The 27648-nt window shown below is 45.5% G+C and overlaps 1 protein-coding gene across 4 annotated transcripts in view; it reads left to right on the top strand.

Annotated features, from left to right (window-relative positions):
• LOC102947053 (sulfotransferase 1 family member D1) overlaps positions 1-26314 on the top strand; it is a 30601-nt gene extending 4287 nt beyond the window's left edge. Inside the window, exons 1-8 of one of the 4 annotated variants that reach the window (XM_037896609.2) lie at positions 1174-1360; positions 18934-19096; positions 20867-20992; positions 21816-21913; positions 23614-23740; positions 24292-24386; positions 24853-25033; positions 25477-26314. In XM_037896609.2, the coding sequence (XP_037752537.1) occupies positions 18949-19096; positions 20867-20992; positions 21816-21913; positions 23614-23740; positions 24292-24386; positions 24853-25033; positions 25477-25589 (888 nt within the window). In that variant the 5' untranslated portion in view covers positions 1174-1360; positions 18934-18948 and the 3' untranslated portion in view covers positions 25590-26314. Of the gene's footprint in view, positions 1-1173; positions 1361-6682; positions 6887-18933; positions 19097-19824; positions 20402-20866; positions 20993-21815; positions 21914-23613; positions 23741-24291; positions 24387-24852; positions 25034-25476 lie in introns of those variants that run through there. The other 3 variants (XM_037896608.2, XM_043545524.1, XM_043545525.1) reach the window with 3 other exon arrangements.
• The last annotated feature ends 1334 nt before the right edge of the window (positions 26315-27648 follow it).

Below are 27648 nucleotides of genomic sequence, written 5' to 3'. Positions count from 1 at the left end.
TCTCAGTATTGGCTGCATAGTGGAGAGAGCTGCTTTCAATGGAAGAATAAATGTTGATACGTGCCAACTTTTCCCACCCTTTAAAATGGTTTTTCTTATTGGCATCCCTGAGACATGTGGGCATAACAGAACCACCTATCCCTTCAATTCGTGCTTTGTTTTGGGTGGTTAATTAGTTAGCTAGAGTGAAAGGGATAAAATACAGGTACCTAGAGGGCACATCTACACATGGTATTTTGCTCTTATCTAACCTAATCAACTTACACCAGTGCAAACTTTTAATGTACATGCACTTAAACTGGTTTAAGTCATTTTTAAAGCAGTTTAGCTTGATCTGATTATTTTACTGAATTCAGAGAACCAGTATAAACATGGTTTAAAGCAGTTTTAATGTGTTTGCACTAGGAGTTTGCACTGATGTAATAAATCAATCTAAAATTGATTGACGTATACTCGTGCTGTTTGCTAATATAGATACGCCCTCATATTCGGTGAAAGGTCTGCTTTAGCGCTACAGAAGCTAGAACATTCTCATGCGATTGTGATTAGAGATTGTAGCCCATTATTCTGAGAGAGAGCTAGTCTCTTGCATACAAGACACCGCCCAGGTTTAATGACCTCTCATAAAATGATTTATTCCAGAATGAGGCAAGTTGGATTCACCTGACAACAACAATTTTAAAATCGACATGAAACTTCCAGTAAAAAAGCAGTGGTTTCCACAGAAATGTCTATGCATATTCAGTTTAAGAACATAAGAGTGGCCACAGTGGGTCAGACCAAAGGTCCATCTAGCCAAATATCCTGTCTTCCAACAGTGGCCGATACCTGGTGCCCCAAAGGGAATGAACAGAACAGGTAATCAGCAAATGATCCATCCCCTGTCGTCCATTCCCAGGTTCTGGCAAACAGAGGCTAGGGATCCCATCCCTGCCTATGCTGACTAATAAGCATTGATGGACCTATCCTCCATGAACTTATCTAGTTCTTTTTTGAATCGTGTTATAGTCTTGGCCTTCACAACATCCTCTGGCTAGGAGTTCCACAGGTTGACTGTTTGGTGTGTGAAGAAATACTTCCTTTAGTTTGTTTTAGACCTGCGAGGTTGGTGAGGTAACATCTTTTACTGGACTAACTTCTCCACTTAAAAATCCACTTCCTGGAAAGAGAAAATCCGGAGAGCCAGACTCCACCTCTCGGATAGCAAATCCTGTAACTTAGCACTGGGGAAGAGAAAGGAGTGCAGCTGATCTTAGAAAACAGGAAGTGAAGGACAGAAACTGCTAGAGCCCACAAGTAGGACTGGGATCCTAGCCTCTGATCAACGAAAAAGCCTACAAACAACCAAACTGAATACACAGTAAGTTCCCCAGCTTTACGGCATAAGGGGGTTCTTAACTCTGGATCAGTGAGTAGGGTTTATAGTGATGTAGGTTTATCATCAGTTAAAAGGGCAGTTCCAATAAGCTGACAAGTTTTAATAAAAGCCAGTCCAAAGCAGCCTTCAGAGGAATTATTGTGTTGTGTTTAGTTTATGATACAGTCAGGGGAGCTGAAATGAGTATTCTGAATTAAGGGACTTGTGACCCAGAGACCTCTGCATGCCAGCTGGCAGAGGGCACAGGAGTGCATAGGGTTTTTTACAGGAACTCCTGGGTCGAATGTAGCAAAATAGTCCACAGAAGGGAGCATGTGAGGTCTCTACCGAGAGCCACGAGCCCACTGGTTAACATGATCACTGCAAAATGTGTGTACAGATCATATTTAAGCAGTTAAGAATCTGTGTTCCTAAGGTCTTAAAGTTAAGGCAGGTTACCAGGCGGTGATGTAACTCGGACATGTTCCTTTCAGGCAAGAGGTACCAGATGCCTATTTCCCTGACTGGTCATATGTGTGTCATCGGGCATACAATTCATGGCAATTTTGGATCTATTTTCATACTGAGCCCCAGGCAGAATAAAAGATTATGAAAACTACCAGAGGGGAAATTCACAGGATACAACAGCAGAGGGGGTCCTGTTTCTGACTAATGACAGAGGATGGTTACGGGATATCTGGGGGATATAAGAAAACACAGAGACTCCTTCATGAAGGAAGCAAGCTAACAGTGTGTTTGTCTTATGAAAGGGTCACAGCCAGCGTGGCTGTGAAATTCTGTAAAGATTTTGAGTAAGCAATACTCTACAAGACATCAGAGTATTTTGTTAATTAAGTCTAGAATGCGTGTTATGATTTTGTTTTCTATATAATCATCTGTTTCCAATATTTCTACTTGCTATCACTTGCATCTCTATGCTGTGTTAAAGAAACTTTTACTTTATTTGACTATAAACATGTGTCAGTGCTGGGTATTAAGTGGAGCGGGGATCTGAGGTGAAACTGATTAGCTGGCTGCTTCCAAAGGAACAGTACCCCCAATCTGTGAATACTGTTCGTGTCCAGGGGACCAGAGGTGGACACTCCAGGAAGACGTTCAGAGGGCCTGAGAGCTGGAACGTGCCGATTGCTCACTTGGAGAGAGACAGCAGGGCTTGCACGGCCTACTGGGGAGGGCTTGTGGTCAATGGAGTTGGGGAGCTTACCCCCAGCAGGACCAGACAATGTTTCCTCACAGCAAGGGCAGGCGGCTGCAAGGGGCCTCACAACTCTGGGCATCCTTGGAAAGCGTCACAGGAATGTTACTTGTTCAACTTCTTATTGAGTACCTGTTTTCCCCCCTCTTCTGAATGTTTGTGTATTTTGTTATTTTAGTAAATCTAGGGCGCTTATCAACGTCAGTTATGCTGCCTTCTCTCTAGCTACTGAACAATCATGAAAACTTGTCCACAGATAAGCATGTCAAATTATCGACTGACAGTCAGTCCACCCATTTGGACAGTGTCCTGCTGACAAACCAAGTCATTACAATCATGTCGGACCTTTTTTCCATCAAGTGTTCTGCAGGGACCATGTAATGGATGGATGGATCATGTGATTAGTGGTCAAAAATTCTCTCTCCTTCACCGTGCCTTGTTCTTGGCTGTTCGAGCCCTCCTGCTCCTCCCTCTTCTCACAGGGGATTGCACTAGTGCCATCATCTTCTCTGTCAGAAAAACCATGATGTGCACGTTTCTCTGCAGATCAACACGCTCTTCTAGATACTCCAATCTCACTGCATAAAGCTGCACCTCATTCTCTTGACACATGGGGAGTCGCTCTGCCTTCCTGCTTTTCCCACTCATTTTGGCAATAAAAAACTCTCTCCAAACAGCAGTTTACTGTGACTTGGCCCCGCTAGCAAACACAGATGTGAGGGCAAAGTTTTGCTGGCAGATGCTCCTGTTAGGGCTGCTGTCTGCATAGGACCAGTCACACAGGGATGATTGAAAATAGTGAACGTACATAACAAACCTAGTTTGCAAACGGCCTCTAGTCCAAGAGATGTTCACACAAAGTGTTCCACAAACACACACACATTTGAGAAGCAGCATGTTCTTGTGGATAAGGCGCTGGACTGAAACTCAGGAGACCTTGTTTCATGTCCCAGCTCTGCAACAGCTTTCCATCAGCAGATTTCAAAGCACTTTACAAAAGAGGTTGGCATTTTTATCCCTATTACACAGCTGGGGAAACTGATGCACAGAGAGGTGAAGTGATTTGCCCAAAGTCAGCCCATCACTTACTCTCTCCATGTCTCAGTTCCCCATCTTTTCTCCACCCGTTGTCTGTTTAGACTGTCAGCTCTCACAGCAGAGGCTGGCTCTAGCTGTATGTTCGTACAGTACCTAAAACCATAGGGCCCCAGTCTCAGCTGGGGCTCGTAGGAAGAACTGTAATAATGATCATAAATAAATTTGTAAAAATCCAAGTCTTCTCATGACTCACTTCCAAACAGAAAAAGGCCAGCTCCGGCTGAAAAACAATTCACGGCAAAGAGTTTACCCTGCCCTGTTTAAGAATTAACTAAATCAAATGCCATTACTAAAGCCCTACTTGAATTGTGGGATGATTGTCAAAAAATTGCAGCTGACTTGCAGACAAGCCATGGAAAATTGTGGAAAAGTAATTATTTGCAGTAATAACGTCCATTATTACTTTTCTGCCATTTTCCACTATTGGCCACCCGGGGCTGAGAGCAGGGGTCTGGGGTTGAGAGCAGGATCATGGGGCTGACAGCAGGGACTCCCACTGTCAAACTTGTGGTGGAAGCCTAATATTGTGGAATCCCCAATTTCCGTAAAATCGCAAGTTAAGTAGGGCCTTGGCTAATACATATTATAAAAGATGCCCTAAAGGGGACACAATCATGACAGCCAGTCTGCAGCTGCCATCCTGTTTTCCCAGTCAAGGCTAACGCAGGCACCCGTGGTCTCCAAACAACCGTAAGCTCAGTTAACTCTTCCACTGCCTAACCCATACAGTATGACTGGTGTAAGAATCATCCCTGCTGAGAGCTGCCTGGGGATCTGGTGTGTGCATCTCCCCTCCTCCCCATGCAACTGGGGCTCCAGAGCGTCCCTAGCACCATCCCCCTGCACTTCCTAGACCCTGTAGAGGGCTCACTGCAGGGTCTACGATCCGCACTGGGGGAGGAGAGGGCTGGAGTGGAATCAGGGAGATGCATATCATCCACCCTCCAATCCCACAGAAGATGCCTGAAAAAATTAATACAGTTCCAGGCCATATTGACCTATCTTGGCAGCCCTTGTCCCAGGAACCTGGGAGCTTCCACAGGGGAATCCAATGAAACTGTCAGGGGGTTGGGGTGGCCAACAACCAACAGAAGGAATGTGCGGTCATTGTACAGATGGCCGTGGCCTCTTGCAGATCCCCTCAGGATCGAGGTGAATCTTGCGGAATCCAAAGGTCTGGGAGATGGGAACCCTGCTCCCCTAATGGGGCAATTTGGGTTCATCTTCATGAGGATTTTCAGTAATGTCATGGCCTGTCATGGCTATTAATGCCAGAGGGGACAATCTATGTCAGTGAAATGTTAAGTCTTAGATTTTAAAGCAAAAACAGAGAGAAAACTGTTCAGATTCTCATGGCAGCATAAGCTCATGTGCAAGTGAATGATAGCAGGGCCTTTCCTTGCATGGTTTATTTTTTGGCATCCTCATCAGTATGGGATGACTGCATAACAGTGGGTGATGTGACAGTGGGTGATGTGACAAGAAAATTAGACACTCCTCTAATTACTGAAACACCTGAAGCCACTGCTGAATGTGGGCTGCCCCACATTCAATCAGCACAAGTGCAGTACTTGGTTAATGCTCTTTGTCTTATGTGCTGTGACTTTCTCTCTGCAGGGTGCTGCCACAATGGCTCTCTAGGTCTTTTGTACAGTGCTGAGAGAGGCTTCCAAAATCAGTTATTGGGCTGGATGTAGGAATCACGGGGTGAAATTCTCAGGCCTGTGTAATGCAGCTAGTCAGATTAGATGATCATAATGGTCCCTGCTGGCTTTAAAACCTCTGACGCAGAAAGTAACTTTTTATTTTTGAAAGTCAGGCGGCTGAAATTGTTATAAAATCTCTAATTGCTTATTCTCAGTATTGGCTGCATAGTGGAGAGAGCTGCTTTCAATGGAAGAATAAATGTTGATACGTGCCAACTTTTCCCACCCTTTAAAATGGTTTTTCTTATTGGCATCCCTGAGACGTGTGGGCATAACAGAACCACCTATCCCTTCAATTCGTGCTTTGTTTTGGGTGGTTAATTAGTTAGCTAGAGTGAAAGCGATAAAATACAGGTACCTAGAGGGCACATCTACACATGGTATTTTGCTCTTATCTAACCTAATCAACTTACACCAGTGCAAACTTTTAATGTACATGCACTTAAACTGGTTTAAGTCATTTTTAAAGCAGTTTAGCTTGATCTGATTATTTTACTGAATTCAGAGAACCAGTATAAACATGGTTTAAAGCAGTTTTAATGTGTTTGCACTAGGAGTTTGCACTGATGTAATAAATCAATTTAAAATTGATTGACGTATACTCGTGCTGTTTGCTAATATAGATACGCCCTCATATTCGGTGAAAGGTCTGCTTTAGCGCTACAGAAGCTAGAACATTCTCATGCGATTGTGATTAGAGATTGTAGCCCATTATTCTGAGAGAGAGCTAGTCTCTTGCATACAAGACACCGCCCAGGTTTAATGACCTCTCATAAAATGATTTATTCCAGAATGAGGCAAGTTGGATTCACCTGACAACAACAATTTTAAAATCGACATGAAACTTCCAGTAAAAAAGCAGTGGTTTCCACAGAAATGTCTATGCATATTCAGTTTAAGAACATAAGAGTGGCCATAGTGGGTCAGACCAAAGGTCCATCTAGCCAAATATCCTGTCTTCCAACAGTGGCCGATACCTGGTGCCCCAAAGGGAATGAACAGAACAGGTAATCAGCAAATGATCCATCCCCTGTCGTCCATTCCCAGGTTCTGGCAAACAGAGGCTAGGGATCCCATCCCTGCCTATGCTGACTAATAAGCATTGATGGACCTATCCTCCATGAACTTATCTAGTTCTTTTTTGAATCGTGTTATAGTCTTGGCCTTCACAACATCCTCTGGCTAGGAGTTCCACAGGTTGACTGTTTGGTGTGTGAAGAAATACTTCCTTTAGTTTGTTTTAGACCTGCGAGGTTGGTGAGGTAACATCTTTTACTGGACTAACTTCTCCACTCAAAAATCCACTTCCTGGAAAGAGAAAATCCAGAGAGCCAGACTCCACCTCTTGGATAGCAAATCCTGTAACTTAGCACTGGGGAAGAGAAAGGAGTGCAGCTGATCTTAGAAAACAGGAAGTGAAGGACAGAAACTGCTAGAGCCCACAAGTAGGACTGGGATCCTAGCCTCTGATCAACGAAAAAGCCTACAAACAACCAAACTGAAAACACAGTAAGTTCCCCAGCTTTACAGCACAAGGGGGTTCTTAACTTTGGATCAGTGAGTAGGGTTTATAGTGATGTAGGTTTATCATCAGTTAAATGGGCAGTTCCAATAAGCTGACAAGTTTTAATAAAAGCCAGTCCAAAGCAGTCTTCAGAGGAATTATTGTGTTGTGTTTAGTTTATGATACAGTCAGGGGAGCTGAAATGAGTATTCTGAATAAAGGGACTTGTGACCCAGAGACCTCTGCATGCCAGCTGACAGTTGGCACAGGAGTGCATAGGGTTATTTACAGGAATTCCTGGGTCGGATGTAGCAAAGTAGTCCACAGAAGGGAGCATGTGAGGTCTCTACCGAGAGCCACGAGCCCACTGGTTAACATGATCACTGCAAAATGTGTGTACAGATCATATTTAAGCAGTTAAGTATCTGTGTTCCTAAGGTCTTAAAGTTAAGGCAGGTTACCAGGCGGTGATGTAACTCGGACATGTTCCTTTCAGGCAAGAGGTACCAGATGCCTATTTCCCTGACTGGTCATACGTGTGTCATCGGGCATACAATTCATGGCAATTTTGGATCTATTTTCATACTGAGCCCCAGGCAGAATAAAACATGATGAAAACTACCAGAGGGGAAATTCACAGGATACAACAGCAAAGGGGGTCCTGTTTCTGACTAATGACAGAGGATGGTTACGGGATATCTGGGGGATATAAGAAAACACAGAGACTCCTTCATGAAGGAAGCAAGCTAACAGTGTGTTTGTCTTATGAAAGGGTCACAGCCAGCGTGGCTGTGAAATTCTGTAAAGATTTTGAGTAAGCAATACTCTACAAGACATCAGAGTATTTTGTTAATTAAGTCTAGAATGCATGTTATGATTTTGTTTTCTATATAATCATCTGTTTCCAATATTTCTACTTGCTATCACTTGCATCTCTATGCTGTGTTAAAGAAACTTTTACTTTATTTGACTATAAACATGTGTCAGTGCTGGGTATTAAGTGGAGCGGGGATCTGAGGTGAAACTGATAAGCTGGCTGCTTCCAAAGGAACAGTACCCCCAATCTGTGAATACTGTTCGTGTCCAGGGGACCAGAGGTGGACACTCCAGGAAGACGTTCAGAGGGCCTGAGAGCTGGAACGTGCCGATTGCTCACTTGGAGAGAGACAGCAGGGCTTGCACGGCCTACTGGGGAGGGCTTGTGGTCAATGGAGTTGGGGAGCTGATCCCCAGCAGGCCCAGACAGTGTTTCCTCACAGCAAGGGCAGGCGGCTGCAAGGGGCCTCACAACTCTGGGCATCCTTGGAAAGCGTCACAGGAATGTTACTTGTTCAACTTCTTATTGAGTACCTGTTTCCCCCCCCCTTCTGAATGTTTGTGTATTTTGTTATTTTAGTAAATCTAGGGCGCTTATCAATGTCAGTTATGCTGCCTTCCCTCTAGCTACTGAACAATCATGAAAACTTGTCCACAGATAAGCATGTCAAATTATCGACTGACAGTCAGTCCACCCATTTGGACAGCGTCCTGCTGACAAACCAAGTCATTACAATCATGTCATGCCTTTTTTCCATCAAGTGTTCTGCAGGGACCATGTAATGGATGGATGGATCATATGATTAGTGGTCAAAAATTCTCTCTCCTTCACCATGCCTTGTTCTTGGCTGTTCGAGCCCTCCTGCTCCTCCCTCTTCTCACAGGGGATTGCACTAGTGCCATCATCTTCTCTGTCAGAAAAACCATGATGTGCACGTTTCTCTGCAGATCAACACGCTCTTCTAGATACTCCAATCTCACTGCATAAAGCTGCACCTCATTCTCTTGACACATGGGGAGTCGCTCTGCCTTCCTGCTTTTCCCACTCATTTTGGCAATAAAAAACTCTCTCCAAACAGCAGTTTACTGTGATTTGCCCCCGCTAGCAAACACAGATGTGAGGGCAAAGTTTTGCTGGCAGATGCTCCTGTTAGGGCTGCTGTCTGCATAGGACCAGTCACACAGGGATGATTGAAAATAGTGAACGTACATAACAAACCTAGTTTGCAAACGGCCTCTAGTCCAAGAGATGTTCACACAAAGTGTTCCACAAACACACACACATTTGAGAAGCAGCATGTTCTTGTGGATAAGGCGCTGGACTGAAACTCAGGAGACCTGGCTTCATGTCCCAGCTCTGCAACAGCTTTCCATCAGCAGATTTCAAAGCACTTTACAAAAGAGGTTGGCATTTTTATCCCTATTACACAGCTGGGGAAACGGATGCACAGAGAGGTGAAGTGATTTGCCCAAAGTCAGCCCATCACTTACTCTCTCCATGTCTCAGTTCCCCATCCTTTCTCCACCCATTGTCTGTTTAGACTGTCAGCTCTCACAGCAGAGGCTGGCTCTAGCTGTATGTTCGTACAGTACCTAAAACCATAGGGCCCCAGTCTCAGCTGGGGCTCATAGGAAGAACTGTAATAATGATCATAAATAAATTTGTAAAAATCCAAGTCTTCTCATGACTCACTTCCAAACAGAAAAAGGCCAGCTCCGGTTGAAAAACAATTCACGGCAAAGAGTTTACCCTGCCCTGTTTAAGAATTAACTAAATCAAATGCCATTACTAAGGCCCTACTTGAACTGTGGGAGGATTGTCAAAAAATTGCAGCTGACTTGCAGACAAGCCATGGAAAATTGTGGAAAAGTAATTATTTGCATAATAACGTCCATTATTACTTTTCTGCCATTTTCCACTATTGGCCACCCGGGGCTGAGAGCGGGGTCTGGGGTTGAGAGCAGGATCATGGGGCTGACAGCAGGGACTCCCACTGTCAAACTTGTGGTGGAAGCCTAATATTGTGGAATCCCCAATTTCCGCAAAATCGCAAGTTAAGTAGGGCCTTGGCTAATACATATTATAAAAGATGCCCTAAAGGGGACACAATCATGACAGCCAGTCTGCAGCTGCCATCCTGTTTTCCCAGTCAAGGCTAACGCTGGCACCCGTGGTCTCCAAACAACCGTAAGCTCAGTTAACTCTTCCACTGCCTAACCCATACAGTATGACTGGTGTAAGAATCATCCCTGCTGAGAGCTGCCTGGGGATCTGGTGTGTGCATCTCCCCTCCTCCCCATGCAACTGGGGCTCCAGAGCCTCCCTAGCACCATCCCCCTGCACTTCCTAGACCCTGCAGAGGGCTCACTGCAGGGTCTAAGATCCGCACTGGGGGAGGAGAGGGCTGGAGTGGAATCAGGGAGATGCATATCATCCACCCTCCAATCCCACAGAAGATGCCTGAAAAAATTAATACAGTTCCAGGCCATATTGACCTATCTTGGCAGCTCTTGTCCCAGGAACCTGGGAGCTTCCACAGGGGAATCCAATGGCACTGTCAGGGGGTTGGGGTGGCCAACAACCAACAGAAGGAATGTGGGGCCTTTGTACAGATGGTCGTGGCCTCTTGCAGATCCCCTGCCAGGATCGAGGTGAATCTTGCGGAATCCAAAGGTCTGGGAGATGGGAATCCTGCTCCCCTAACTGTGCAATTTGGGTTCATCTTCATGAGGATTTTCAGTAATGTCATGGCCTGTCATGGCTATTAATGCCAGAGGGGACAATCTATGTCAGTGAAATGTTAAGTCTTAGATTTTAAAGCAAAAACAGAGAGAAAACTGTTCAGATTCTCATGGCAGCATAAGCTCATGTGCAAGTGAATGATAGCAGGGCCTTTCCTTGCATGGTTTATTTATTGGCATCCTCATCAGTATGGGATGACTGCATAACAGTGGGTGATGTGACAGTGGGTGATGTGACAAGAAAATTAGACACTCCTCTAATTACTGAAACACCTGAAGCCACTGCTGAGTATTACTGGGCTGCCCCACATTCAATCAGCACAAGTGCAGTACTTGGTTAATGCTCTTTGTCTTATGTGCTGTGACTTTCTCTCTGCAGGGTGCTGCCACAATGGCTCTCTAGGTCTTTTGTACAGTGCTGAGAGAGGCTTCCAAAATCAGTTATTGGGCTGGATGTAGGAACCACGGGGTGAAATTCTCAGGCCTGTGTAATGCAGCTAGTCAGATTAGATGATCATAATGGTCCCTGCTGGCTTTAAAACCTCTGACGCAGAAAGTAACTTCTTATTTTTGAAAGTCAGGCGGCTGAAATTGTTATAAAATCTCTAATTGCTTATTCTCAGTATTGGCTGCATAGTGGAGAGAGCTGCTTTCAATGGAAGAATAAATGTTGATACGTGCCAACTTTTCCCACCCTTTAAAGTGGTTTTTCTTATTGGCATCCCTGAGACGTGTGGGCATAACAGAACCACCTATCCCCTCAATTCATGCTTTGTTTTGGGTGGTTAATTAGTTAGCTAGAGTGAAAGGGATAAAATACAGGTACCTAGAGGGCACATCTACACATGGTATTTTGTTCTTATGTAACCTAATCAACTTACACCAGTGCAAACTTTTAATGTACATGCACTTAAACTGGTTTAAGTCATTTTTAAAGCAGTTTAGCTTGATCTGATTATTTTACTGAATTCAGAGAACCAGTATAAACATGGTTTAAAGCAGTTTTAATGTGTCTGCACTAGGAGTTTGCACTGATGTAATAAATCAATTTAAAATTGATTAATGTATACTCGTGATGTTTGCTAATATAGATACGCCCTCATATTCGGTGAAAGGTCTGCTTTAGCGCTACAGAAGCTAGAACATTCTCATGCGATTGTGATTAGAGATTGTAGCCCATTATTCTGAGAGAGAGCTAGTCTCTTGCATACAAGACACCGCCCAGGTTTAATGACCTCTCATAAAATGATTTATTCCAGAATGAGGCAAGTTGGATTCACCTGACAACAACAATTTTAAAATCGACATGAAACTTCCAGTAAAAAAGCAGTGGTTTCCACAGAAATGTCTATGCATATTCAGTTTAAGAACATAAGAACATTAGAGTGGCCATAGTGGGTCAGACCAAAGGTCCATCTAGCCAAGTATCCTGTCTTCCAACAGTGGCCGATACCTGGTGCCCCAAAGGGAATGAACAGAACAGGTAATCAGCAAATGATCCATCCCCTGTCATCCATTCCCAGCTTCTGGCAAACAGAGGCTAGGGATCCCATCCCTGCCTATGCTGACTAATAAGCATTGATGGACCTATCCTCCATGAACTTATCTAATTCTTTTTTGAATCGTGTTATAGTCTTGGCCTTCACAACATCCTCTGGCAAGGAGTTCCACAGGTTGACTGTTTGGTGTGTGAAGAAATACTTCCTTTTGTTTTTTTTAAACCTGCTGCCTATTAATTTTAGTTGGTAACCCCTAATTCTTGTGTTATGAGAATGAGTAAATAAACTTCCTGATTTACTTTCTCTACACCAGTCATGATTTTATAGGCCTCTGGGGTGGGGCCGAGGATGAGAGGTTTGGGGTGCAGGCTTCCCCGGGGCTGCAGTGGGGAGAAAGGACCCCCCCACAACCCTCTCTCGCTGCAGCAGCTCAGGATGGGGGAGGGGCCTCTCTCTGGCCATGGCAGCTCCGGCGGGGCTGGGCCGGGGTGCCTCTCCATGTGGGGCTGGGGAAATAGCACCGCCACCCCAGCCCGCAGTCAGATGTGGCTTCGCTCCCCGAGTCCCTCCAGCCTGGCAAATTTCAGGGTAAGGGGCTGCCCATGGGGCACCCCCTGAGACAGACCCCCCACACCACTGCGGGCACCTCCAGCTTCACGTGCTGCTGGCCAAGTGGGCAACTTTGCATGGGGTGGGGGGTGGGGCTCTGCCTTCCACCCCCTGTGCCCATGGGGGAGGTGCTTGCAGGTGGGTTCAGGCTCCCCACCTCCCAGAGGAGGGGTAAAATCACCCTTGGCTGCATCACTGGAATTGCACCCATGGCCAACCCCGCGCGTGGTCACACACACCCCACGGGCCACTTGGGGGATCAGCCTTCGCCTCCCTGAGCCCACCGGCTGGCTTGCAGGATGGGGGGCAGCAGCTTGGCACTCCATCCTGCGGTATGCAGCTGGGTCATGGGGCGGCAGCTCTGGCACCTCCCACTAACTTGCAATTGCTCATTAAACCCACCAGATGAGTTGGCTGCAGGACAATGGGCGGGGGGTGCCGCTGCTTGTCTCGGGGTATTAATTCCTCTCCACTCCATGTGACTCGGCCCCAGCCATGGCAGCTCCAGCTAGGCTGGGCCAAGGGAGGGGCACCTCTCCCCGGCTGCGGCAGTGCCAGCTGAGCAGGGCTGTGCTGTGCTGGGCCAGGGGAGGGGCGCCTCTCCCCACCTGTGCAGCCCTTGGTAGTTTGCTGCGTGGCCACGCAGCTTAGAGGGGACTTAGGAGACGACCTTCCCCTTTATCCCATGACAGCTTACTTTGCTTAAGAGCCTTTGGTGAGGGACCTTGTCAAAGGCTTTCTGAAAATCTAAGTACACTACAGCCACTGGATCCCCCTTGTCCACATATTTGTTGACCCCCTCAAAGAATTCAAATAGATTGGTGAGGCATGATTTCCCTTTACAAAAAACATGTTGACTCTTCCCCCAACAAATTATGTTCATCTATGTGTCTGACAATTTTGTTCTTTACTATATATTTCTGCGGTGATAACCCTTCTATTTATGTAATGGATGCCTCTTCCAATTCACCTTAAGTAAAACCATTGTCATATAGTGCAGCATGACCTGCAGCTAGCTTAATGGCACACACCCAGCTGTTCATCTCTGAGACACGGGTTTGATTTTTGCATTATTTTTTATCTAGGAAAAAGAGTACAAGGCCCACATCCTCAGCTGGTTTAAATTAGCACTTACGCTAACTAATACTAGCTGAAAATGTAATCTTAAAAATAATCATTTCTATCATAGCTCATGAAGTTTTTTGAAGATTTCAAGTTTCCAATCTACCTGTCTATTTATTTATCAATCAGACTTATATGCCCCACAACATTACCACAGGTTCTGAGTGCCTGACAGTCTTTAATGTATTTGTATTGTATGTGGGAATAATTGGCCAGTATCATAACTTTCATAAAACAAAATTTGTTCTGAAAATTAGATACAATCAAGCTGGGTTTTAAAAAAGTGCAAATATATGTCTGGGCTATATGTAGTAACAGGCAATTTTATAGGATCTAAACAGAGGCAATTCATTCAAAGAAAGATTTAGGTATATATTGCTAAGGATAAGAGATCACAGTCTGACCCTCTCAGGGTATGTCGAATTTATAGAAGTCGGTTTTGTAGAAAGCATTTTTATACAGTCAATTGTGTGTGTCCCCACACAAATGCTCTAAGTGCATGTAGTCAGCGGAGTGTGTCCACAGTACCAAGGCAACCGTTGACTTCCGGAGCATTGCACTGTGGGTAGCTATCCCACAGTTCCCGCAGTCTCCGCCGCCCTTTTGAATTCTGGGTAGAAATCCCAGTGCCTGAGGGGTCTAAAACATTGTCACGGGTGGTTCTGGGTACATATCATCAGGCCCCCCTTCCCTCCCTCCTTCAGTGAAAGCAAGGGCAGACAATCGTTTTGCAACTTTTTTCCTGAGTTACCTGTGCAGACGCCATACCACGGCAAGCATGGAGCTCGCTCAGATCACTTTGGCAATTAGGAGCACATTAAACACCACACGCATTATCCAGCAGTATATGCAGCACCAGAACCTGGCAAAGTGATACCGGGCGAGTAGGTGACATCAGCGCAGTGACGAGAGTGATGAGGACATGGACATAGACTTCTCTCAAAGCACGGGCCCTGGCAATGTGGGCATCATGGTGCTAATGGGGCACGTTCATGTGGTGGAATGCTGATTCTGGGCTCGGGAAACAAGCACAGACTGGTGCGACTGCATAGTGTTGCAGGTCTGGGACGATTCCCAGTGGCTGCAAAACTTTCGCATGTGTAAGGGCACTTTCATGGAACTTTGTGACTTGCTTTCCCCTGCCCTGAAGCGCAAGAATACCAAGATGAGAGCAGCCCTCACAGTTGAGAAACGAGTGGCAATAGCCCTGTGGAAGCTTGCAACGCCAGACAGCTACTGGTCAGTCGGGAATCAATTTGGAGTGGGCAAATCTACTGTGGGGGCTGCTGTGATGCAAGTAGCCAACGCAATCAAAGATCTGCTGGTATCAAGGGTAGTGACCCTGGGAAATGTGCAGGTCATAGTGGATGGCTTTGCTGCAATGGGATTCCCTATCTGTGGTGGGGCCATAGATGGAACCCATATCCCTATCTTGGCACCGGAGCACCAAGCCGGCGAGTACATAAACCGCAAGGGGTACTTTTCAATAGTGCTGCAAGCTCTGGTGGATCACAAGGGACGTTTCACCAACATCAACGTGGGATGGCCGGGAAAGGTACATGATGCTTGCATCTTCAGGAACTCTAGTCTGTATCAAAAGCTGCAGGAAGGGACTTTATTTCCAAGCCAGAAAATAACCGTTGGGGATGTTGAAATGCTTATAGTTATCCTTGGGGACCCAGCCTACCCCTTAATGCCATGGCTCATGAAGCCATACACAGGCAGCTTGGACAGTAGTCAGGAGCTGTTCAGCTACAGGATGAGCAAGTGCAGAATGGTGGTAGAATGTGCCTTTGGACGTTTAAAAGCACGCTGGTGCAGTTTACTGACTCACTTAGACCTCAGCGAAACCAATATTCCCACTGTTATTACTGCTTGCTGGGCGCTCCACAATATCTGTGAGAGTAAGGGGGAGACGTTTATGGCGGGGTGGGAGGTTGAGGCAAATCGTCTGGCTGCTGGTTACGCACAGCCAGACACCAGGCCGGTTAGAAGAGCACAGGAGGGCGCGGTGCGCATCAGAGAAGCTTTGAAAACCAGTTTCACGACTGGCCAGGCTACGGTGTGAAAGTTCTGTTTGTTTCTCCTTGATGAACCCCCTCCCCCCTTGGTTCACTCTACTTCCCTGTAAGCTAAGCACCCTCCCCTCCTCCCTTCGCTTACCACTTGCAGAGGCAATAAAGTCATTGTTGCTTCACATTCATGCATTCTTTATTAATTCAACACACAAATAGGGGGATAACTGCCAAGGTAGCCTGGGAGGGGTGGTGGAGGAGAGAAGCACCAGGAGGGGTGGTGGAGGAGGGAAGGACAAGGACACACACACTTTAAAAGTTTAAAACTTTAAAACTTATTGAATGCCAGCCTTCTGTTTCTTGGGCAATCCTCTGGGATGGAGTGGCTGTGTGGCCGGAGGCCCCCCGACCGTGTTCTTGGGCGTCTGGGTGAGGAGGCTATGGAACTTGGGGAGGAGGGCGGTTGGTTACACAGGGGCTGTAGCGGTGGTCTGTGCTCCTGCTGCCTTTCCTGCAGCTCAACCATACGCTGGAGCATATTAGTTTGATCCTCCAGCAGCCTCAGCATTGAATCCTGCCTCCTCTCATCATGCTGCCGCCACCTTTCAGCTTCAGCCCTCTCTTCAGCCCGCCACCTCTCCTCCCGGTCATTTTGTGCTTTCCTGCACTCTGACATTGTCTGCCTCCACGCATTCGTCTGTGCTCTGTCAGTGTGGGAGGATAGCATGAGCTAAGAGAACATTTCATCGCGAGTGCATTTTTTTTGCCTTCTAATCTTCACTAGCCTCTGGGAAGGAGAAGATCCTGTGATCCTTGAGACACATGCAGCTGGTGGAGAAAAAAAAAAGTGACAGTGGTATTTAAAAAGACACATTTTATAGAACAATGGGTACACTCTTTCACGGTAAAACTTGCTGTTAACATTACATACATAGCACATGTGCTTTCGTTCCAAGGTCACATTTTGCCTCCCCCCACCACGTGGCTAGCCCCTCCACCCTCCACTCTCCCCGTGGCTAACAGCGGGGAACATTTCTGTTCAGCCACAGGCAAACAGCCCAGCAGGAACGGGCACCTCTAAATGTCCCCTTAAGAAAAGCACCCTATTTCAATCAGGTGACCATGAATGATATCACTCTCCTGAGGATAACACAGAGAGATACAGGACGGATGTTTGAACGCCAGCAAACATACACTGCAATGCTTTGTTCTACAATGATTCCCGGGTATGTGCTACTGGCCTGGAGTGCTAAAGTGTCCTACCATGGTGGATGGAATAAGGCTGCCCTCCCCCGAAACCTTTTGCAAAGGCTTTGGGAGTACACCCAGGAGAGCCGCAAATGCCAGGGCAAATTAATCATTAAACATGCTTGCTTTTAAACCATGTACAGTATTTTAAAAGGTACACTCACCAGAGGTCCCTTCTTTGCCTGGCGGGTCTGGGACGCAGCCTAGGGTGGGTTCCGGGAGTACTGGCTCCAGGTCCAGGGTGAGAAACAGTTCCTGGCTGTCGGAAAAACCAGCTTCTCCGCTTGCTTGCTGTGAGCTATCTACAACCTCATCATCTTCCTTGTCCCCAAAACCTGCTTCTGTGTTGCCTTTATCTCCATTGAAGGAGTCAAACAACACGGCTGGGGTAGTGGTGGCTGAACCCCCTAAAATGGCATGCAGCTCATCATAGAAGCGGCATGTTTGGGCTCTGACCCGGAGTGGCCGTTTGCCTCTCTGGTTTTCTGGTAGGCTTGTCTCAGCTCCTTAAGTTTCACGCGGCACTGCTTCAGGTCCCTGTTATGGCCTCTGTCCTTCATGCCCTGGGAAATTTTGACAAATGTTTTGGCATTTCAAAAACTGGAACGGAGTTCTGATAGCACGGATTCCTCTCCCCATACAGCGATCAGATCCCATACCTCCTGTTCGGTCCATGCTGGAGCTCTTTTGCGATTCTGGGACTCCATCATGGTCAACTCTGCTGATGAGCTCTGCATGGTCACCTGCAGCTTGCCACGCTGGCCAAACAGGAGATTGAAATTCAAAAGTTTGCAGGCCTTTTCCTGTCTACCTGGCCAGTGCATCTGAGTTGAGAGTGCTGTCCAAAGCAGTCACAATGGAGCACTCTGGGATAGCTCCCGGAGGCCAATACCGTCTAATTGTGTCCTCAGTACTCCAAATTCGACCCGGCAAGGCCGATTTCAGCTCTAATCCCCTTGTCGGGGGTGGAGTAAGGAAATCGATTTTAAGAGCCCTTTAAGTCGAAAAAAAGGGCTTTGTCGTGTGGACGGGTGGAGGGATAAATCGATTTAATGCTGCTAAATTCGACCTCAACTCCTCGTGTAGACCAAGGCTCACTCATGTTGAGTAGGTGGCAGAAAATGATAGATATCATTATTGTTGTTTTTCTTCTTGGAACATGGATAAATTCCCATTAATGTTCTGGCTAGAATCAAAATGCTGGTTCACATTATAGTCATTTGCCACTGTGCTCTGAGTGGTGTTCTTCCTGCCTCCTCAATAATGTTTTCAATCGGTTCAAAATTCTACTGCTTGCTTCATTTTTGCCCCTGGCCCCACTACTCTCACCTTGTTCCTTCCTTCAACTGACAGCATGGCTACTTCTGCTGCTGAGCATTAGGGTAGAACTCTTCTAATATTCAGGACTTTATGGACCAGCTGTTCAGTAGCGTACAGTAGAGCCCCATTGACTTTATGCCATTTTAAACCAGCTGGGGATCTGGCCCAAAGAATATGTAAATAGTGCTGCCCTCTTCCAGTGGATAGGCCAGACCTTCTCAAGTCTATTTTGCCATGTTACCCGCTAGTGGCTACATTCAACATTGCACACGAGCCCTAAAACTGTTACACAGGCATGAATGTTGCTCGGGTTATCACTAACAATATAATACTGAAAAAAGAAAAGGAGTACTTGTGGCACCTTAGAGACTAACAAATTTATTTGAGCATAAGCTTTTGTGAGCTACAGCTCACTTCATCGGATGCATCCGATGAAGTGAGCTTTAGCTCATGAAAGCTTATGCTCAAATAAATTTGTTAGTCTCTAAGGTGCCACAAGTACTCCTTTTCTTTTTGCGAATACAGACTAACACGGCTGCTACTCTGAAACCTGTCAATATAATACTGACAAGTCTCCCACACTCCACTGTGGAAAATAAATGCTAAGTGGAAGAGAGGGTCTCCCAGCACTTTGTAATGGAAGCAAACCACTTCCACTTACACTCTTTTCTCTTCCTTTAGCTCAGCATTTCCAGGATGGAAAATAATGAAGGTATTCACAGGAGGAAATTAGAAATGGTCCGTGGCATTCCCCTATTCTGGAGTATTGTTGAAGAATGGGCCCAGGTGGAATCGTTCCAAGCCAGGCCAGATGACCTTCTCATTTCCACCTACCCGAAATCAGGTGAGTGCCACTGATCTATCAGGAGATTTTTCTTATGCAGCTAAAAGGCACAAACCCAGGGCAGAAATGGAGGCTATTGCCCAACTCTTAGACCACATGTATGCCACACTCAGACCATAACCCCTTTATCAATTCCTCAGTTAGGTATAGAAATCTCTTACTCAAAGCCTCCTCTGTGCCTTCGTGATCCCTTTTTATTGAAGAACCCTATTCAAAACACGGCAGTATACATGGGTTTTACTGGACCTTGTCATGTAGGGAAGAAGCTAAGAAGCCTACCAGGCCAAAACTATAATGTGATTCAAAAAAGAACAAGATAAGTTCATGGAAGATAGGTCCATCAATGGTTATTAGCCAAGATGGTCAGGGATGCAACCCCATGCTCTGGGTGTCTCTAGCCTCTGACTGCCAGAAGCTGGGAATGGACAACATGGGATGGATCACACTGTAATTGTCTGTTAGGTTCATTCTCTCTGAAGTACCTGGCATTGGCCACTGTCGGAAGACAGGACACTGAGCTAGACGGACCTTTGGTCTCACCCAGTGTGGCCATTCTTATGTTCTTAGGAATGTAATAGATTTACAGCCAGAAAATGGCTCAATAGCTGGTCCCTGTGAGTAGAACTGGGCCTAGCTCTCCTGCATCAGAGCATGTGAGCCCAATCCAGCCAATTAAAGGGGGCTGGGCTACACCTGGGCCTATAAAGGGCTCCCAGAGAGCAGGAAATAAGAGGTGAAGGAAGTGAGTTGGATAGGCTGTGCCTGGGGAAGGGAAGACATGGTGGAATAGAGCTCACTCCTGCAGTGGGTCCCTGGAGCAAGGGGCTAGGTGCTGAGGGAAACAGCACTGAGCCTATGGCTCCAGGAAGGGAGCAGAGCTGATTAGAACTCAGTAGGGAACTACCAGGAGGAGGAGTGCTAGACCATGGGGAGGGGCGGCCCTGAAGCCTGAGAGAAAATGAGTTAAAAGACTGTTTTCTGTTGCTCTTCTTGCCTGTGTTATGCAAATAAACCTTCTCAAAGGAGACTGAGCAGGGCAGGGAGTGTTTGGAAGCTGGGGAGAAGCCATGCCCTGTAACAATGCTGTGCATAGAAACAGAATAAGACCACAAACTTCTTTGTCCTAGCAGGGATGTGTTCAAAAAGTGGCAAAATATTCCTTCCATGTTGCTGTCTTACTATCATTTAGCCATAGACTCTCCTGTTGCTAAATGCTATAGAGTTCGTGGACTAACACTGCAGTGCCCTCACTCAGTGTTCAGGAAGGGAAATTGCCAACTTGATTCTGACCAACATGAGCCGAAGGTGAGTGTTTTTTTCACAGGATGGATGAAGTGGCTTTTTGTCCTCAGTATAGGCTCAGCGCTGAAGGGTGACAGGATTCTATCTATTCACACCTCCATTTGTGAGTAGTTTATCTCCCACAAGCCTAGTGGGAAATTTGCATTGGGTCTTCAGGCAGTAGCAGAAACAATTGTGATGTTATATCAAGTTTGGTGATATTGGACTTCCACGATGATAGGCCCTTTGAGTCACTTCGTTACTGACATCACATATTCAAGTGCAGGCCAAGAAAGCCCAGGAGCACTGATTATCACCACCCTCAAAGTCTGTAGCTAAAAGCCATAGGCTAGAAGGGATCGTCATCTGGTGTAAATTGGCATAACTCCATTCACTTCAATTTATACCAGCTGAGGATCTGACTCCATGTTTATGACCTGCCTGCTGTACTTTAGAAGAGTATTTAGCTAGTTTGCTTTATATTTCCAGGCACAACCTGGATCAGTGAAATTGTGGACATGATCTATAAGAACGGTGATGCAGAGAAGTGTAAACAGGATGCGATTTACGTTCGGATCCCTTTCATGGAGCTGATCATCCCTGGATTTTCAAATGGTAAAGCTTTGTACACTGCAGGCACGCTCCCGGAGAGATTGGAGCTGCGTCTTTGACAACCCTCCCTTTAGGAATTGTGTTGCCCAAAACTGAATATGAGGATATTTACTTACCTCCCTGGGCTTCTGGGAGGGTTGGTTAACTGGCTCCAAATTCTGTCCTCAGATACATACAAGAAAATCTCACTGACTGTGTATAGATCTGAGGATAGAATTTAGCCTTTACTGTTTCTAAACCACTCTGAGTTCTTTGGAATGAAAGGCACTCTGAGCCTGATCCACAGTACACTGAAGTCAATGGAAAGATTCCCACTGGATCTGGCCATATATAAGTGCAAACTGTCAATAGTATTAGGATGCTGTGCACAAGGAGCTTAAATATGAACTGAAATGTTTTAAAAATAACTTAATACACAAATGGATTAAGGGTGGGATTTTCAAAAGAGTTTATAGGAATTAGGTGCCAAATTCCCAGTAACAGTCAATGGAGGTTGAGCACCTAACTCTCATATTTTCTTTTGAAAATCCTACCCTACGGATGAGATTTCCACTGTCCACAAGGGGAGCTGTTAGGTGCTGAGCTCTTTTGTAAATCTCGCCCTAAAAGGGGGATAGAATATTATATGTTCACACCCTGACTTCTATCTTTATCCACATCTGTCTGGACTTCATCCTGTAGAGAGATACAGAATGGCAGCTCAGGATTATTAAAGGCTGCGGGCCCGATTCCTCTCTTCGTAACAGTGGCCCTCTGAGTGTAAATAGTTTACGATCAAAGCTGTAATAGTCCTGTTTTTTCCTTTAATCCCTTTTGTATTTTTTAGGTGTCGCACAGCTGGCTGAACTGCCCTCTCCCCGATTAATAAAGACCCATCTTCCTGTTCAACTCCTTCCTGACTCCTTCTGGGAAAACAACTGCAAGGTTAGTATTATTTCTTTGCATTGCGTTAGCAGAGGCTCCAACCAAGATGGACATCCCATTGTACTACACATGTGTACTGTGAATACACATAGCAAGAGAAAATTCCTGCCCCACAGAGTTTGCAATATAAATAGACAAAGGAAGCACTACTATCCCCATTTTACGGATGGCGGACTAAGGCATGGAGAGATTAAGTGGTTTGCCCAAGATCACATAATGAATCTGTGAGAGATCCAGCAGCTGAACCTAGATCTCAGGCAGTGCTTATCCATATGAGCAGCCTTCTATCTGAGATTTTTCCACTGGAAATTAATACAGTAATGGATTAAGCTGGAGTTTCCATAGGATTCTAGTGCTGCTGTGTGTTTAGTTGGTTTTTTTTTTTTTTGAACACACACAGATTCTCAGTGACTAAATCCAGCTACCATTGTAAGTACTGATGGTCAAACAATGCATCACTCAAATGAGCCTCATTTGACATGAGATATCATCCCTGAACTTCTACAATCCATGCACTTTGCAGACATATTTGATACCATCAGCAGTGCTGGAGAGGAGGATTCAGGGCCAAGTTATAGCAGGGACTAAGGGCATATCTAGACCGCAACCAAAGGTGTGATTTGAAGCACAGGTTGGCCTACCCACTCTAGCTTTAATCTAGCTAGTATGGCTAAGAATAGCAGTGAAGACATGGTGGTGCAGGCTAGCAATGCGAATATATCCCCAGGATCCCCGACATGCCTCTACAGGCCGTGCTGAAGCCCACGTCCCTGTGTCTTCCCTGCTATTTTTAGCTGTGTTAGCTAGATTAAAGCTAGAACGGGTATATCTTCTGAGGGCTGCAATCACACCTCCAACTGCAGTGTAGACATCCTGGCTTCATTGACATCAGTGGGGCTAGGATTTCCCCCCTAAAAGCAGGGTGCTCTTTTCTAGGCAACTGTGAAGGAAATTCTAATTGTTGGACTCAATCTCTTTCTCTCTCCCCTCCAGCTTGATTCTTTGCATTGATGGAGGAGGCAGCAATTATGGTTAAAGAACAAGAGTAGCCATTAGGCCTACTGGGTACTATTCCCAATTCTGCCTCTCCTGCTCAGTGTACCTCCCTGTACCTCAGTTTCCCCATCTGCAAAACACTACATTACTTAGGGCTGTAAAGTGCTATGACTTCCCTGCGTGAAAGCTTTTATATAGCTGAGGAACAGTAATGTTGCCTACTCTGCCAGTCCCCGTCAGTTGACTGTGACCTTGTGAATTTCTGCCACACCCCTTTCACTCTGGGCGGTTCATTTTTTTGCAAAATTCAGAGGGATTTTCCTTTTAATGCCATGACTAAGCCTGGAAGGGATCGCTCTTAGTGATTTATTCAATGAGACTTATAGTGACTCTGGAGAGAGTCCTACAAACAGCTGAAGTGCCACTTGCTCATTCAATAGAACTGGTCACATTTTTTTTGAAGTTTGGTTGCAAAATTGATGGGAAATTAGACAGTGTTAATAAATCTCCCCACCCCTCTCTTTTTTGGCCAATGGTAGAACCAACTGAAATGTTTAGAATTGAAAAGGTCAGATTTCAATGAAAATATGGGTGAGGGGAAATCTGAAAATATTTTTGCAAATTTATTTTCTTGTTTTTCAATCAGCTTTGTTACTCTAACATAGTCTCGATTGACCACGTAAACATCCTTCTCTTCTCCGCAGATCATCTACGTTGCCCGAAATGCGAAGGATGTGGCAGTCTCTTATTACCATTTCTACCAAATGGCAAAAATACATCCAGAGCCTGGCACCTGGGATGAATTCTTGGAGAAGTTTGTGACTGGGGAAGGTAAAACTTGAAGCTAGATTCTCCCTACAACACTGAACTCACAGGCTGTGACACTGCTAAACTAAGAACTATGGAGCAGATTATTAGCTGCTCTAAAGATACTTTATTATACCACTTGAGAATCTCTTCCCATGAGTGTATTCAGATTTCAGTTAGACAGAAGCCCCTACAGGGCAAGATAAAAGAACATGAACACATCTCCCATCAGCCTCCACTTCTTAGTTTCTGGTCCAAAACCAAGAACCAGATCCTCCTCGAACATCTCTTAGATGCTCAGGCAGTCAGGTTGCCTAGTTAATGTCTCAAGTTGTCTATTCCTGGGGGGACGGGAAGGGGAATGAGTTGTGTTAAAAGGGGTGTCCCAAGACATCCAGCACCCCCTTATTTCCCTATCAACCCATTATCCTGGTATGATTGTGCCATTATGGGTTTTTTTTTGAGAGCCACACAAAATATTCATTATTTAACCTGACTTCTTTGCTGATATCACAGTGAATCCATATTAAATGTGAATGTTTCCCTTCTCTTCTACTCCTTTGTCTTTGATTTAGTTGCGTTTGGACCTTGGTATGATCATGTGAAAGGCTGGTGGGAGAAGAGAAAGGACAAGCCGATTCTGTACCTGTTCTATGAGGACATGAAAGAGGTGCGGGAGGGAAAGAATATAAACTCATCTAATGTTTTGGCCCCAAGTGCATTGTTTGCATGAGGATAACAAGTAGGCAGCAGCTATGCCTATCAACAATACTTATTAAGAGAGCAAGAGAATCAGGCAGAGGGGTGAGGCTTCACAGGTAATATACTCAACTTCTGAAAACAATGATGTCACAGCTGACAAAAGGCATGTCTTCAAGATCCAACTCCTATACATTCAAATAAACAGAACTAGCTAATATAATTTGCAATAGCACTATCTGGTGATTCCTAATAATAATACACACACACGGATTTGGGAGATTAGGGATCTCCCTTCAAAAGGAAATGCCAAACCCCTCCATTCTCACTGTCCCCAATCCCCACTACCTGGGCTGAGAAAGTGACATTGTACAAGCACCTTGTAATAGTTTCCACATCATTCTGTGTGGCATCTGACAATCTGTCTTTCTTTCTAGGATCCTAAACGTGAAATACAAAAGGTGTTACAGTTTCTGGGAAAGGACCTGAAGGAGGATGTGGTGAATAAAATCCTCCATCACACCTCATTCCAGGAAATGCAGAAGAACCCCACTGCCAATTATAAGATGGTATCAAAAGCTCAGATGGACCACAGTGTGTCTCCCTTTATGAGAAAAGGTGAGAGCCCCTCACAGCAATTATAGGAGGGTCTACAAGAAAGGAGGACACGTGTAACATGGAAGCAGGGCCAATAATAGCTATAATCTGGGGAAAAGCCAGCCACTAGTTCTGCTTCCATAGGTGGGAAAAATCTCAGGATCTGTTTTATCCTTTACCCGCCAAACCTGGCTAATGATGGAGCTGCCTAGGAAAAACACCGCTCAAGGAGAAATGGAACTAATGGGGAATTAGAGTGAAAAATTGTCACCATTTAACCAAGCCCTAGTGAGATCTCTGAAAGAGGCAAGTGGCAGAAGGGAGAGAGACTATAGATTGAATCATTCCTTTGGTTTCACAGATTTATAGGCCAGAAGGGACCATTATGGTGATCATCTAGTCTGAACTCTCGCATAACTCAGGCCACAGAATTTCACTCAATGATTCCTGGTTTTCTCCTCCAGGTATCGCGGGTGACTGGAAGAATCACTTTACCGTGGCCCAGAATGAGACATTTGACTCAGATTATAAAAAGAAGATGAAGGGATCGACACTGGAGTTCCGAACAGAAATCTGAAGCAGCAGTAGCTTCTTTCCCCCATCTGGCTTAGGTGTTTAGTTGGCTTGGACAAGGGAGAAATTGAAATTAAATGGGGGCACCAAAGCAAACAGCAATTGTTTAACTACTTTAGATATAATTTTTTCCATATGTTTCTATTTTTGTGGGGTCTTCAGTTCCATAACTGCCATTTGGATAATGCAGATGGGACTTCAAGCCCCACCCCTCTGGACTGCCACTAGGATCAGTGATGGTTTCAGCTGCTGTGCGCTGAGATTCTCACATAACCACATGACTCCAGGGGCTGGGGCTTGAAGAAAACCCACCAAATATCATGTGTCTTGTGGTAAAATCACAAGAGATGGCAACACTGAGGTAAGACTCCACCAGAGGGATTATGCAGCTACTATCATTAGCAAACAATAGCAAGGTATCGTTGGGAAAATATCGTTGGCCTCAGTTTTTAAGGACTCATCTACAAGGCCCTACACAGTAAACTACATGGTACTGAGTTTGTCTACTATACCTGAAAAGCTGAGCCGAGCCTGCTGTGACTCAAACCAGCAGGTTCCAGAAAGTCTATATATGCCAAAACTGATGTGTAGACTGCTAGGTGCTTTGAGATGAAAAGCACTGTAGATATTAAGAGGTGCCCTGCAAAAGAATAGTTCATTCAAACTGCATATGTATGTCAAATGTGCCTGCCTATGAGCACACATACAGATTAAAGGTTGTAAATCTGAGTTTGCATTCTACTACATTTGTCATTGCCAGTGAACCCCTATAATGTCTGGAGCCCGGTAGCCTGAGTGATGTGACTTCCCCGTGGTTTTGTAACATGACCACAGGTGTGGCCCAGAACAGGGCCGGCCCTCGACCAAATGGCGCTCCAGGTGAGGAGTGTCTTCAGCATCCCCCATTCCATTTGTTAAACTTTTGAATACCTTATTTTTTATTGCATTTGTAGCCAATTTCATGACTTTGATGCATGATTTGCATGCATGATTTATCCCTGTCATATAGGATGACAAATTTGCATGCTAGGAGCTGTACATCAGTATTTATTCATGCCATATATAAGCAAATTTAAAAAAATTGTTTCCTCTAAGCTTATAGAAACCTTTTAATTTCAAGAATAACTGAAACGTACAAAGCTTAAATAACTGGACCAGTACTAAATAGTGTTACAGTAGGGGACAGCCTTAGAATATTAACCCTAGTCCTTTAGTTCAAAAGGGTGCTTTTCTTGCTTTTGCCCTCAAACTGGAATGATCGCTACTGCCTAAAGCCTGGTCTATGTTCTGTTTCAGATATTTTCCCATCCATAGGCGTCGACTTCCCCTCTTCCCTATGGGTGCTCGACACCTGCCCCGCCCCTGTCCCACCTCTTCCCACCCTTGCCCCACCCCCATTCCACTCCTTCTCCCAAGTCCCCACCCCCGCTCTACCTCTTCTCCGCCTCCTCCCCTGAGCGCGCCGTGTCCCAGCTCCTCCCACTCCCTCATGGAAAGTCCTAAGCGCCCTCAAACAGCTGTTAGGCGCCGTGGGGGGTGGGCGGGAAGTGCTGGGATGGACAGGGGGCTGGGGACGCGGCACGCTCGGAGGGGGGAGAAGTAGGCGAGGAGCGGGGAGCTTGGCTGCCAGTGGCTGCGGAGCACCCGATAATTTTTCCCCATGGGTGCTCCAGCCCCAGAGCACCCATGGAGTCGGCGCCTATTTTCCCATCACATTTGCACCTTGCTGCAATACTGAGCCCAATCCTGAACTCCTGAAGGCTTTTTTAGGAACATCTTTTATTTTCTATGGGGAAAAACAGACAGCATTAGGAACAGCAAAAGTCTTAAAAAGTCATCAAACATTACATATTATACACGACAAGAGAAGTAACAGTATTTCTTCTATATAGTTGCGTAGATAGGGGTTCGATAGATATCTCTGGTGTCTCATAAAATATGCCCTTTATTAGTTGCTACTTACACTCTTCAACTCTTAAAACACAAGTACACTTTCACAATATTGCAGCTGGGCTCTCGCTTCACTTCACTTCACTTCATTCTCATATCTCACTGACTGACTG

The sequence above is a fragment of the Chelonia mydas genome, chromosome 4 (genome assembly GCF_015237465.2).
Source record: "Chelonia mydas isolate rCheMyd1 chromosome 4, rCheMyd1.pri.v2, whole genome shotgun sequence".
Taxonomy (NCBI): domain Eukaryota; kingdom Metazoa; phylum Chordata; order Testudines; family Cheloniidae; genus Chelonia; species Chelonia mydas.
Note: the sequence above shows the minus strand (reverse complement) of the source record. Positions and strands in the feature narration are given on the sequence as shown.